Source organism: Camellia sinensis, chromosome 6 (assembly GCF_055761805.1).
Source record: "Camellia sinensis isolate YWXY chromosome 6, ASM5576180v1, whole genome shotgun sequence".
Classification (NCBI taxonomy): domain Eukaryota; kingdom Viridiplantae; phylum Streptophyta; class Magnoliopsida; order Ericales; family Theaceae; genus Camellia; species Camellia sinensis.
Window position 1 is genome coordinate 160579267 of NC_138966.1, and position 15133 is coordinate 160594399.

The 15133-nt window shown below is 37.3% G+C and overlaps 2 protein-coding genes across 2 annotated transcripts; both read left to right on the forward strand.

The window, feature by feature from the left end:
* Nucleotides 1-1709: 1709 nt before the first annotated feature.
* On the forward strand, nucleotides 1710-2759 carry LOC145793754 (uncharacterized). The gene is made up of 2 exons (XM_082876625.1): nucleotides 1710-1940; nucleotides 2049-2759. Exons 1-2 carry the CDS (start codon nucleotides 1710-1712, stop codon nucleotides 2757-2759), a joined length of 942 nt encoding a protein of 313 aa, XP_082732751.1.
* A 1907-nt stretch (nucleotides 2760-4666) lies between these two features.
* On the forward strand, nucleotides 4667-5395 carry LOC114295950 (uncharacterized). Its single transcript, XM_082876626.1, has one exon. The coding sequence runs from the start codon at nucleotides 4667-4669 to the stop codon at nucleotides 5393-5395; it is 729 nt and encodes a 242-aa protein (XP_082732752.1).
* Nucleotides 5396-15133: the final 9738 nt, after the last annotated feature.

Sequence of the window (15133 nt, forward strand, 5' to 3'; positions counted from 1 at the left end):
TACCACAGACAAGAATGGCTACAAATGATAGTCTCATGGTTACTGCTGGACATCAAAGGACCAGGTCCTTTGCTGAGGTTGTGAGAGGAAGAGGTATCCAAACTGCTGCTATCCGAACTATTCATGTTGTTGAGGAAGGTAATGGTTGGTTGTACGAAAGCGTAGTAGTAAGATTAAAACCATCCTTATCAGTGGTTGAGTTTAAGGAGGAAATAGTAAGGCAAGGCTTTGGGGATGTTAAGGTGAGACTGGGTGGAGGAAGAGATATGGTTCTAACCTTCACCTCAGTTGAAGATATGAACGTCAAATTTCAGGAAATGCAAGAGTGGCTTAACGCATGGTATGAATCAGCTCAGGTATGGCGGCAGGGGCTGGTGCTCGAACAAGAATGACATGTTTGGCTAAGTTGTTATGAAGTTCCACTAAATCTGTGGAGTTTCTCTACATTTAGCAGCATTGGCAAGATCTGGGGTACAGTGGATGCTATAGATGATGATACTATTCGGCTCAACTCCCTCCACTGTGGTGAAGTGAGGATAGCCACGACTAGTATGGATTCTATTAATCACACCATTAATCTGGAGTGCAAAGGTACACTATATCCTGTGCAGGTGTGTGAGGAACAAATTATAGCTTCTAAAACTTTGCAGGATCAATGTGTATGCCAATCCAATAAATGGAAGAATGGAGTGGGGTCATTTTCAGAGGCAAGTGCAGAGGCCCGGATCACGGACAAAAGCAGCAGGTATGAGGAAGAAGATGATGATATGGAGGTCCAGATGGACAAGCAGTCAGAACTACGGGGTGATGTGGAGGTCCAGCTGGGCAAGAAGTCAGATTTACGGGGTGATGTGGCTGGAGTGAGAACTATTGTATCACCTATTCTTGCAGCTGAACCAGACGGGGTGGATAGACTGAGAGATGTCTCAGGGGTAGCTGAAACTGATATGATGAAGGAAATGTCAACGGAAGGTGGCGCACGCGTAAATCAATTGGCAGAGGTAGGGATGAGCTGCAAGCAGTGCGATGATAGTGTCAGGCGTAGGGTAGATGGTGATGTATATACTCCTGGGTTCATTAGAAGTTTAAGTGGGTCTGGAAATAATAGGCTGGGTATTCACCTTGAAGTGGCTCTTGATGGGGCCCAAATGGCAGGTGGGTTGGTTGGGCCGGCCCAAAGAACTGAGGGGCTAGTTCACCTTGGCAAGTCTAACTTCCAAGACCCAATTACTTCTCCTGAAGGGCTTGAGCAGTGTGTTAACCATAATACTGTTGGCTCTAAGCGTTCTTTAGCCCATAATGCAACAACACCCGTCTGTCCAGCAAAGAAGGAAAAAATGAAAGGAAAAGCACTTCCAGCTTCAACAAAACAGTTTCAGAAGCAGCAAATGAAAAGGAAATTTGATATTTCCATGGGGTTGGAGGCATCTTCATTGAATTTGAGGAAAGGAGCAGTGTTCAGGTCGGCGGTAGCGGCCATCTCACTATCAATGGCAAGCGGAAATAGTAGTGGAAGAAGATTATTGACTGAGGCGGAAGCTTCAATTCAAATAGGCAAAGCCCTCGGCCTTGAGTGTGAAGGAAAAGAAGAGGAGGTGCTTAGTAAATTGCATGATCTTGAAGCTCAAGACCAACAAAGAGCAAGGCCGGGTGAAGGGGATGCGAGTTAGATTAAAACGATCGGCTGGGTAGAGGGTTTTCATATGCTTATGAAGATACTATCATGGAATGTGAGGGGAATTGGAAGGCTTGAAAAGAGGAGACAAATAAAGAAGAGTCTTGCAGAGAGAAAAGTGGATATTGTGCTATTACAAGAAACCAAGAAGGCAGTAGTTGACTCTACCTTGGTTAGGTCTATGTGGCCTGGGGATCAATTTGATTTCATGGCAGTAGACGCGATTGGTCAAGCTGGAGGGCTACTATGTATTTGGAACCCTGAGGTGTTTTTCCTGAAGGATTGCTGCAGTACCTAGAATTTCATCCTTTTATTAGATACATTATTTTCCAGTTTTGATTGTGTAATTATTAACGTTTATGGTTCTAACGAGGTGGCTAAAAGAAAAGAGACTTGGGATGTGTTAGTGAGGTTGAAATCCAATTTCTTGGGGCCATGGTGTATGGGGGGTGACTTCAATGAAATTAAGAACATCTCCGAAAGAATTGGGTGTTCGAGAAGGGATCGTGGGATGAGGGACTTTAATAATATGATTGCACAACTCGAGTTGATAGACATTCCTATGTTAGGGAGGAAGTTTACTTGGTGCAACTCTCAAGTTAGAGAGAAATGGAGCAGAATTGATCGATTTCTTCTCAATTATGAGTGGGTGCAGAATTTTTCCTTCAAACTATGGGGGCTTCCTAGATTTCTGTCCGATCATTGCCCTATTATTTTGATGGAGGATGATAGGGATTGGGGCCCGAAGCCTTTTAGGTTCCTCAATGCCTGGCTTCTACATCCCAAATTTTTATCTTGTGTTCAACAAAGTTGGTCGGAATTTGCTGTGGATGGATGGGCAGGGTTTAAATGTCTTATGAAGTTTAAAGCACTGAAACAGGTCCTCAAACAGTGGAATGTTGCGGTGTTTGGTAAGATTGAATCAAAATTAAAAAGTGTAGAAGATGAGGCTCATGCTCTTGATTTGTTAGCTGAGGATAGACCACTACTTGATACAGAACTGTATAGAAGAAAGGAAGTGAGGGGTGAAGTGTGGAGGTTACGTAAAATGTTGGAGTGGATTTGGCTACAAAATCTCGAATGAATTGGGCATCTAAAGGGGATAAAAATACAAGGTTCTTCCATATTATGGCATGTAGCAGAAATAGTAGAAACTCTTTGTGTTCAATTGCTGTAAATGGTTCAATGCTAGAGGAGCCTTTGGCAATTAGGGAGGCCGTTAAGATTCATTTTATGAAGCTTTTTTCAGAAAATTGGAAGGTCCGTCCCAAATTGGCTGGCCATTTCAAGAACATAGGGGGTGCTCAAGTTGTGGCACAATTGGAGGCAGAGTTTACAGAGCAGGAGATTAAAAATGTTATCAAGTGTTGTGATGGTAATAAGGCACCTGGCCCTGATGGGTTTAATTTGTCATTTTTCAAAATGTGTTGGAAAATTGTGAGGGTTGATGTGCTAAAATTTATGAGCGATTTTCATTAGAATGCAAAGCTCGTTTGTGGGCTAAATAGCTCGTTTATAGCTCTGATCCCCAAAGTTTTAAGCTCTTCTTGTTTGAATGATTATAGGCCTATTAGCTTGATTGGCTCCTTGTATAAAATTGTTGCTAAAGTGCTAGCGAACAGGATGAAGCAGGTACTGCCCAAGATTATTGGCGAAGCTCAGTCAGCTTTTTTGGGGGGAAGAAATATATTAGATGGCATTTTGATAGCCAATGAAATAGTGGATGGTTGGAAAAGATCTAATAGAAAATGCTTGGTGCTTAAATTAGATTTTGAAAAGGATTATGATTCTATTAATTGGGAGTTTTTATTCAACATGTTAGCAAAGTTTGGTTTTGGAACGCGTTGGGTACAATGGATGAAAACTTGTGTTACCTCAGCTAAGATATCCGTTTTGGTGAACGGGTCACCAACATCTGAGTTTTGTCCACAAAGAGGCCTGAGGCAAGGAGACCCATTGTCACCATTCCTATTCAACATTGTAGTAGAAGGTCTTAATATTTTGTTGAGCAGAGCAAGACAGCTAGGCCTAATTCAAGGGGCGGTGGTGGGCTCTAGTGGGTTAAGAATCACGCACTTGCAATTTGCGGATGATACGATTTTGTTCTGTAATGCGGATAAAGAGGAGGTGGGCAACATTAAAAGAATTCTAAGATGCTTTGAGATTGTATCAGGTCTGAGAATTAATTATCACAAGAGTGTTATCTGTGGGATTGGGGTAGATGACGGTTCGCTGCAGGAGTTTGCTTCTTTCTTAAATTGTTGCCACCATAAATTGCCTCTAAAATACTTAGGGCTTCCTTTGGGGGCTAATCCCAGCAGGAGGAGTACCTGGAAACCTGTTCTTGATAAGTTCAAACAAAAATTGTCCACATGGAAGAGAAGGTTGTTATCTTTTGCTGGGCGCTTAACTTTTATTAAATCGGTTATGTCTAATCTGCCCATCTATTATCTTTCACTGTTTAGAATCCCTGCTGGAGTGGCAAAGGAAATTGAAAGAATACAATCTGCATTTCTTTGGGGTGGATCCGATCTTAGAAGGAAAATACATATGGTCCGGTGGGAGGTGGTTTCTAAAAATAAGAAATTAGGTGGGTTAGGGTTGAGGAGGATAAAAAGTTTCAATCAATGTCTCTTGCTGAAATGGTGGTGGAGATTTGGTGTAGAGAATAAATCCCTTTGGAAGGAAGTGATCTGCTCCAAGTATGTGTCATTGGATGGAAGATGGACACCACAGTTAATAGGCAGAGAATCCAAGATCTGGTCGGATATTATTCAAGCTATAATGTCCAATCCAGTGCTGCACCACTTTTATATTTCTAATGCTCAGATTGTTCTGGGGGATGGGAGAAGAGCTTGATTTTGGAGAGACAAGTGGGTGCGTAATGTATGCCTAATGGAGGAATTCCCAAGGCTCTTTTCCTTAACGAATGATAAAAATGGTGTGGTAAGGGTGTTTTTCGAAAAAAGGGAAGAGAATGGTGGCTGGAACATGGACTTCAGAAGACCTCTGTTGGTATGGGAGGAGGAAGAAGCTAACAGACTTTTTCATTTGCTGAATTCTGCACCAATTCTGTGCAGTTCCAGATCTGATGAGCTCATATGGGGTGCAGACCCATCTAATACTTTCTCTGTCTCCTCAGTATATCTTTGGAGTGAATCACATCTGGGACCTATACTACCAGTGACTGCTTCAATTTGGAATAATTTCGCTCCTCCAAAAGTTCAATGTTTTGGGTGGATGGCTTGGCTGGGTAAGATTAAAACTTCGAGTTTCCTTCATAGAATTGGTATTCTAACAGGGAATGTTAATCTGGATTGTGTCTTTTGTCACAATGAGATTGAAACTGTGGAACATATTCTATTGTACTGTCCTTTTGTTTGGTTGCTTTGGTCCAACATTGTCCGATGGTGGGGTATGCAATGGGTGCTACCAGGTTCAGTGAATGGACTGTTGAATTGGTGGGATGGTCGTAGATTGAAGAAGTTGGAAAAGAAAATTTGGAAGGTTCTTCCTCTGGCTGTCCTGTGGTCTACATGGAAGCATCGAAATGATTGCATCTTTAATGGCTCTCAACCAAACTTGGAAGACCTGTGTGAAATAGTGAAGCTTCGTGTAGCTATGTGGCTCAAAGCCTCACCAACCCAGGTGGAGCTTTCTATTAATGACTTGGTCTTTAACCTGCCACAGGTGAAGTTCTGCATTAGAAATGGAGGTTGACTGAAAAAGTGTTTATTTGGTTGGTTGGCTGTTGGTATGATTGGTGGTCATGGCAGTTCAGAGTTGGCCAGGTGGTCATGGCAGTTCAGAGTTGGCTAGGCAGTTCAGAGTTGCTCTGGTTATAGGCTGCAGAGTTAGCTCTAAATAAATCTGGGTTGAACAGAAGTGTCCTTCAGTCTAACATTGCAGGTGCTACTTACTGAAATGTTCTAGAATCTGCCTTGGTCTGCTGCTGTGTCCTACTGCTTAGCAGCAGTAGGGTGGAGTTTCTAGCCACCAGGGGGCTGGCTGTGTGCCTCTGTTTAATAGTCTTGCATTGCTGTGAGGTTATGTCCATCCTATGCTAGTTAGTTGATATGGTTTGCTGATGGAAACAAGAAAGAAGAAATCATTCTCTGCTGATTGGTAGCAGTGCGATTGGTAGCAGATGGGTTAGCAAATTGGTATGTATGCAGATTGGTTGCAGAGTGGTATGTATCAGCTACGTTCTGGTCTGTGAAGGCAGTGCAGAGGCCTTTTGAGTGTCATATGCTCTCTGTTAGCAAAGGAGTTTTGTGGGCTGTGCTTGGATGAATGGTGGCTGGTTGGTAGTTTTTTCATCCTCTGCTGGTATGATGGTTTGCTCCTTGTCAGTGTGTGTGGTCTTCTGTCTGGATGCTCCAGCAGAGGGCTTTATTGTTGGTTCTATTTTGCTTTTTGGCTGGTTCTAGTATTCCTATCTGTTGGATTTGGCATGTCTTAGGTTTGGTTGTATTTTTGGTGTGGGTTTGTTGTTGTTGTTTGTGGTTGGTTTCTCACCAACTCACCATCTTTTGGCGGTGTGCTAGCATATGATTGGGCGTTCTCAACAGTGCCAACCTAGTTGGGATTGTTTTGTTCCGCTATGATGCTCTTTGCACCTCCCTTCCTCATCTTCTTTATTGATGTATTTCTTTATTCCGTTTTCATCAATAATAGTTCCTTTTTCTTCGCTGATCAAAAAAAAAAAAAAAAAATCTCCACCATAACTCTTTACCAAACCCAATCGATGCTTCTTGAATCTTCCAATCATTGACCTTGGGATGAAGTTTCAATGCATCATCCGAAACCAAATTCAGTCCGGCAAAACAGGTCCAGGCCAGCCGTCCGGCAAGACGACTGGTCAGACATCCGGCCGGACGACTCCGCTCAGTGTCCTTCTCTTTCTCTCTCTTTCTCTATCCTCTCTCCTCCCTCTCTGGCTAGAAGGGTCGTTGTAGTTAACAAAGAAATTAATAGCTGACACTAATAGCTGACACTAACACATCCTTTAACAGCTCCATTAAAGCATCATTTGAGCCTTTCACTAGTTAAAATATTAGCGGTTGACACTAACACGTCTCTTAACAGCTCCATTGTGGATGTTCTAAGGTGGATGTATAGTAAAATTAGAAAATATAAAGTTAGGAATGAATATATTTATAAATGTGTGGACGTAACACGAAAAAGATAAGTTGAGAAAAAATAGATAGTGTAGTGAATAGATATATGAATTTATTTAATTTGACTAACTAAATAGCTATTGCTGGAGTTGAATGAAAAATAAAAATTTATGTAGCCGACCCATTTAATAAGGTTTGATTTGATTTGATTTAATGATTTTTTATGGTTAACTTTACCCCAAGGCATCCTTTCTCCTTTTTTAACTATTCAATTGTCAATTTACAATTGAAAACCTATACACGTGACATGAATTTGACCTATCGCTCGAGGGATCAATATATAATGTATTAATTTTAAAAATATGTATCATAAAGGAAGTTATAACTTTTATAATAAAAGTTACACAAATAAAAAAAAATCCAAAGAAGTGAAAAATCCTAATTTCTCAGATTATTCGCACAATTGGAAGCTAAAGATTGTTTTGAAGAGTTTTTTTTTTCCCTCCCTATAGTTTGGTTATTTCTATTTATTTTTGTCTTTAATTAAAAAAATCAAAATTTTAATAATTAAAAAATTAGAATAAAAAAAACCATAAAACAACTAAAACATTATGAAAAAAAGCTGAATTAAAACTGAAAACAATTGAATTAACATTTGGAAACAACTCATAAAAATAACAAAATGCCAGCTAAATTAAATATTTTAAATATTAGAATACAAAATAAATAAATAAATAAAAACCCTAAAACAATAGAAAAAATGATAAAAACCACCTGCTTTCCCTATTACAGAGGAGGAAACATAATAACACCATAATGATATAATAATAACGAAAGTGGATTTTTGTATCAAAAAAAAAAAAATTCTCAATTTGGAAAAAAAAAAAAAAATTTAATGAAACACACTTCAACTTTGGGTGGTAAGAGATGTCTAAAATATTTTTTTTATTGGTTAAAGCTCCTCGATGAAAAATTTCACTGTCAAATTTTTTCTGTGAAAATGTTGAGGGATCTTAACTACTATAAAAATATTGTATGCCTTTTATCTTATAAAATCTTAATATCATGGACTTTAAAAAAAATTCTTCCAAAAAAAATTACAGAAACACACTAAGGCTTGTTTTAGGAAATAAATTAAAAATTGACTTTTTAACTTTTTTGAAAAAAATATGTAAACAAATATAGAAGTGATGTGACTCAAAATAAATTAAAAGTTAAAAAGTGACTTTTCATCTACTTGTCAAAAGAAGCCTAAAATGAACATTAAAAACCAACTTAATACTACAATTAGAAAAATTAGAACGCAAAAAATAGAAACCCCATAAAAACAATGACAAACCAACCAAATGAAACAATTTAAAAATTAGAATACGAAAAAAGCACATTTTGAGGAAAATGCCTTTAACCATACGAAAGGCTCGAGAAATTTAGATCTCAAATCATTTCAAGAAAACATCTAAATATAGCAAAACATTTGCAGAAATTTGGCGACTAAATTATTAGTCGGTAAATGTATGATTTTCAAAAGTGTAAAACACTATTGACGACTAAAAATTTGGTCGCTAAAGACTTGTATTTTGGCGACTAAAAACGTTTTAGTCGCCAATACCTCCGCCGACCACATATACGCGACAAATGTGGCGGCTAAAAAATTTTGTCAGGGAAAGTAAAATTTCGACTTTCAGCGACTAAAAACGGACTTTTGGCGACTAAAAATTTAGTCGCCAAAAGTGCTTTTTTTTGTAGTGAATAGAGAAATGATGTGATCCAAATAAATTAATAAATTAATAAGTTATTTTTTTTTTAAATTGTCAAAATAGGCCATGATACGAAATTATAGACCACAATGGAATTTTTATTTCATACATAATTAAAAATAGAGCGAATTATACTAACAATCTCTATAGTTTGGGGCTCGTGTCATTTTTGATCCCTAACTTTTCAATTGTGACACATTTGATCTTGAATTTTTAATCTTGTTCAAAATAAAGACAATTAAAGATTCCAACTTAATTTCAAGAGCAAAATCATCAATTTGATAAAATATAAACTAATTTGATAAAACTAAATGTCAAAAAAATATTTTTAAATTTTGAAAAATTATTTTTGCGCACAAAAGATAAAATTTTATAAAATTGATAAATCTTTTAGACATTTATTTATTTAGTTTTACCAAATTAATTTTTATTATGTGTTTGGATGATGATCATGTAATGGGTGGTTATTAGGATTTTAATATGTAATTGTTATATTTAATATATAAAATATTTTTAGTTTTGGATTTTTTGATTTGATGGATTGTTTTAATAATGATATCAAAGTTTTAATCATATTTGGCTTTTGAAAAAATAGAAACTAATTTAATGAAAATAAAAACAACTACCCATTACGTGATAATCATCCAAACAAATAATAAAAATTAATTTGGTAAAAAAAAAATGTCTAAAAGATTTATTAATTTTACATAATTTTATCTTTACTGGGTAGAATTAATTTTTAAAAACTCAAAAATATTTTTTTGATATTTATTTTTATCAAATTAGTTTATATTTTATCAAATTGATGATTTTGCCATTGAAATTACGCAATGGTATTTTCAGTTGTCCTAATTTGAAACAAGATTCAAAGTTCAAGATCAAATGTGTCACAATTAAAAAGTTAGAAATTAAAGTGACACAAACCTCAAGCTATAGAGACTATTAGTGTAATTCACCCTTGAAAATATGTCTAAATTCTCTCATTTTATTTTTAATTGTGAGTTAAATCATTTCATTTTACTTTTTACAGAATAATTTGCAATTAAGATGAAGATTGAGGCTAATTGATAATTAAAGGAAAAAAAAAATGAAGAAAAATAAGTCAAATTGAACCCAAACTCTATTCTCAGCAGCAACCAGCGTGTCATGGCCAATTGAAATGAAGTGATTCACGGGCGAAACAAAAGCAATTGGATTCTATTTATTGGATGATATGGTTTCAAAGGTTAAGTAATTGGATTCTATTTGTTGGATGATATGGTTTCAAAGGTTAAGTAATTGGATTCTATTTGTTGGATGATATGGTTTCAAAGGTTATTGGATGAATGATGGCATGATGGAAATATTTTGGTGCACATTCTTAAGCATGTGTTTACCATATATATTTTATAATTAAAAAAATATACATAATTTTAATTTATTAAGTCAAAAATAACAAATTATTATAACTAAATACAACATGAGATAGAACTAAAAAAACTCATAAATCATAACTAAAATAATATCATAATTAAAGAAAAAAATTAATCATAATTAAAGAAGAAAATTACATAATTAAAGGTATATATAGTACACTTTAAAAAAAGAAGAAGTGTATATTAATTTCCTTAATCTAATTGAATGAATGATGCAAGGCAAGAAGTTCCACTACAACAAAAAGCACTTTTGGCGATTAAAATTGCTTTTTTCGTCGCTGAAAGTAGTACAATTGGCGACTAAAATGGAATTAGTCGCCAAAATTGATCACTTTTGCCGACTAAAAGAGTTTAGTCGCCAAATATAAGGGTATTAGCGACTAAAAGGCAGTTTAGTCGCCGAATGTAGGGTTTTAGCGACTAAAGGTTGTCTAGTAGCCAAAAGTCACGGTTTTTGGCGACTAAAAATGATTTAGTAGCCAAAAGTGATGGTTTTGGCGAGTAAAAACAGTTTAGTCGCTGAAAGTGAAGCTTTTTGGCTAGAAAAAAAAATTAGTAGCTAAAAACAGTCCATTGCCGACTAAAATTCAGTTTAGTAGCCAAAAGGGGACGTTTTTGGCGACTAAAAACAGGTTTAGTCGCCAAAACTGCTTATTTCTAGGCGGAACTAAATTTTTTAGCGACTAAATAATAATTAGTAGCCGAAAATGATAGAATTGGCGACTAAAAATTTAATTTAGTCGCCAAAAGTGGCCTAAATTTTTTTTAAGTAAATAATTTATTTTTTACATAAATTATATTAAATTAAAAAAATTATATTTATATATATTATTTTGTATTAATACCGGTTAATATACTCTATAAATAATATATATTGCATATATATTCATGTGATGTTGTAGTGGCATAGTGGAGGGAGTGTGTTGCAAAAAGGTTCGGAATGTGGGACAGTTGGGGTTCGAAACTCAGAAAAAGCAAAAAAAGTGGGGGGTTTTTTTTTTTTCGACGGAAACACTTTTGGCAACTAAAATTATTAGTCGCCAAAAGTCTTTATTTTGGCGATTAAACGGTTTAGTCGGCGATTGAGTGAGTATTGGCGACTAAATTATTAGTCGGTAAATGTATGATTTTCAAAAGTGTAAAACACTATTGGCGACTAAAAATTTAATCGCTAAAGACTTGTATTTTGGTGACTAAAAAATTTTTAGTTGCCAATACCTCCGCCGACCACATATACGCGACAAATGTGGCAACTAAAAAATTTTGTCGGGAAAAGTAAAATTTCGACTTTCGGTGACTAAAAATGGTTAGTCGCCAAAATTGCTTTTTTTTTGTAGTGTTCATAGGCAGAATGATCTCAACCTGGGGAAGAATTACCACCTTGAACCATTAAAGTTAACAGGAGCTGAACGAGGGGAAAATTCTAAGAAAACTTTTCTGTTTGGTAACGTTTACGTTTTCAGTTTATGTTTATAAAAATTTTATAAATTGATTTTTGTTTATTTTTAGAAAAATATAAACTATAGACGCGTATGGTAATTGACAAAATGTTTAAAAAAATTTAAAAATATAAAAAAGAGTGAGAAATGGCAAGTGGCGGCGGAAGACGGTGGTGGAAAGTGGTAACGGTGGGTGGTGAGTAGCGGGTGGTGGTGGGTGATGGCGGGTGGGTGGTGGTGGTGGTGGTGGTAGGTGGGTGGGTGGGTGACGGTGGCGGGTGGTGGGTGGTAGCGAGTGAGTGTGGGTGGTGGTAGCAGGTAGGTGGCGGATGGCGGGTGGTGGTGGGTCGTGGCGGGTGGTGGTGGCGGGTGGTGATGGTGGGTGAGTGCGTGATGGTGGTGGGTGGTGGCAAGTGGGTAGTGGTGACTGGGTGGTAGTGGCGGGTAGTGGTGGTGGCAGGTGGGTGGCGGATGGCAGGTGGTGGCAGGTGGGTGGCGGATGGCAGGTGGTGGCGGGTGGTGGTGGTAATGGGAGGGTGGGTGACGGTGGCGGGTGGCGGGTGGTGGGTGGTGGTGGCAGGTGGGTGGCGGATAGCGGGTGGTGGTGGGTGGTGGCGGGTGGTAGTGGTGATTTGTGGGTGGGTGATGGTGGCGGGTGGTGGGTGATAGCGAGTGGGTGGTGGTGGTGGGTGGTGGGTAGTGATGGTAGGTGGGTGGTGGTGGCTGGTGGCTGGTGGTGGCGGGTGGTGGATGGTGGTGGCAGGTGGGTGGTGAGTGGTGGTTGCGGGTAGGTGGCGGGTGATGGATAGTAGTGGCGGGTGGTGGGTGGTGGCGTTGATGGCAGGTGGGTGGTGGTGGCTGACGGGTGGCGGGTGGGTGGTGGTGGCGGGTGGTGGTGGCAGGTGGGTGGTGAGTGGTGGTGGTAGGTGGTGGTGGGTGGTGGGTGGTGGGTGGTGGTGGTGGAAGACGGTGGTGGAAAATGGTGGCGGGTGGTGGCTAGTGTTGGGTGATAAAAAAAAAAAAACTGAAAACTCAAAACGGAAACACATTTTTTGAGTTTATATTTTTTGGCCAAATTTATAAACTGAGACCACTGATTTATAAATCAAAAATTTACCAAACAAGTTTTTATTTGAGTTTTTAAAATTTTTGTAAATATAAACAGAAAACTGAAAACGTTTACCAAACAACACCTTTTACATATAAGATTCTCTCCGATACACTACGAGCTCGTTTGGGAAGAAAAAGCCTAGCAGTTTTTGGCTAAAATAGGTACAAAAAAAAAATAAAATATACTAAAAAGCCAATAAGAGCTCGTTTGGCATAAAAAAGCTCCAGGCTTTTTGGCTAAAATAGCCACAAAAAAACAAAACAAGTTTTTTTAGCACAATAAGACAAAACATCACATCCAAACCATAATCATTTCATTTTTTCTCTCACAAAAGTCAAAAAAGTTAAAAAGCCTATCCCAAAGGAGGCTTTTCAACCCCAGGCTAAAATAGCCAAAAGCTAAAAAGCTAAAAAGTCAATCCACGTCCCAAACGAAAAACTTTACCAATTTGGTTGTGGATTATATATACAAGTTTTGACTTGTTTTGTTAATAACAGGGTGAATAGATTTCAATCAAAAGAAGGAAGAGGCAGAGAGGATAGTGATGCTCACTTGGTTTCAAGAATACTAGGGAGACCATGACACTTCCAAAGCAATAACACTAGCCAATCAAAAGGGCAGCTTTGTGTTGTTTGCTAGGAAGATTTTGGAGCAGAGCATAAGCAAGTCATGGAACTTCCATGTCCCATAAATACCACTCAAAATGTCTTAAGCCATGGCTCATTGCTCATCCGAATTGCCCCAGCTGTTGAAGCCCCGTTTTGTCCTAACTAATGTCAACTTTTATGTAGTTTTCGATTTACTAGAATGAATTTCAAACAGCAATTGAATGACTAGTCGTTGACCTCGTTTGGTAAAACTGTGGAAAAGTGATTATAGATTATAGCTTACAGCTGTGAGCATAAGCTGGTAACCTGTTTGGCGTTGCTGTGGGATTATTGATTTAAGTAGCAGAGTAGTGTTTGGTAAATAAGTTGTAAAATAGCTTTTTGCTGTGTAATTGTCATTTTTGCCCTTATGAATATAAAAATTGTAATTTTGTCATTTTCTTCACTTTAAATTTTGAAAAAGTTATTTTATTAATGGAAGTTGATTAATTAGTACCTAATTTGGTACATTTTTACATTACCTAATTTTTTTTTTAAAATATTGAGTTCACTAGGGAACAAAAAATGTCATTGCAATAAAAATACAATAAATTAATATTAAAGCAATAAAAATAAAACTTCAACTGGTATCAAACTATTCCCCATATAAGTTGAGCTCAAGACCTCACACTACCTACCACTAGGCTAAATGCTCTAGTTAAAATTCATATAAAAAAATTCAACGGAATGATGTGTCAATGACATTTGTGAAATTACAAGGATAATAATAAATGTTTTAATTGAAAATGAAGGAATCACAAAATCTCAGCTCATTATGTATACAATTTTTGCACAAGCATTATGTTCGTATATTATTACTCTTTTTTAAAAACATCATATAAGGAGTTCTTTTAGAAAATTAAAAATATTAGGTACCTTAAAATAATTTAGAAGAGACACTAATATAATTTTACAAGAGATAATATTAGAGGTACTTTTTGTATTCATGGGTACAAGTACAATTTTCAAAAAATGAGGTGGGTCATGTGCCTCCCTTAGGCCTTCATTGGCTCCGCCTCTGGCGGTGGGGAAAACAGCCCGGGAAAAGCAAATACCTTGCCCACCTTGTTTTCTTATCAGGTCAGGAAAATCCACATGGGACGGGCAAGGGAACGGGGTCAGGGCCAAGCTGGGGCAAATTTTCATCAATAATCAAAAGTATTTTGGATAAAACCAGTAACCATATTTTGCAAGAGACTAACCTAGCTACCACACGGGGTCATAAATTGGCCAAACTTTGAAAAATATTATAAAATATTCAAATTTGGCTAATTAAAATGTTTGTCTAAATACGTGACTTTCACGAGCATTGACCATGGTTCAAAGTCACGGTATCATTGAGGTGGGGAGTTCAGAGTTGATTTAGTTGGGATGTCAAGTATCATAGGCCATAGGATAAATAGAAAGCGGCATAAAAATAGTCAGACTGCTTTTTATCTGGTGATAAAAAATTCATTTATTTAATAACACATTTAACTCCAGAAGACTCTTGTGCAAGGAATCAAGTTAAAATACCAAAGTTTCCTCAACCACTTTAAGATGTTTGCATTATAATGCTTAATTATTCTTATCATCTTTTTCAAAATGCGTGTTGTTTACTGCTAGACCACAACAATGAATCATATACCTTATATGCAAAGAATTGTTTACTGATGTCATGATTTCAGTTGAACAAGTCTGTCAAAGCTTGGATTCAGGCTTTTAAATCACTACTCTATTGGATGTTTTTAAACTCTCTTTTGATTGGCTTCAGATTCACTCCTAAAATGTGCTGTATTACTCTATTTTCTCATCTCCTTTTCCCTCCCCTTTGGTATTTATGTTTTCGTTTGCCCACATGATTGTAGGATGGCGTTGAGGTGTTTTTCAGGATCCAAACTAACACCATGATGTAAAACACATCTCTCTCTCTCTCTCTCTCTCTCTCTCTCTCTCTCTCTCTCGTGTGCGCTTGCGAGAGCATGCACAC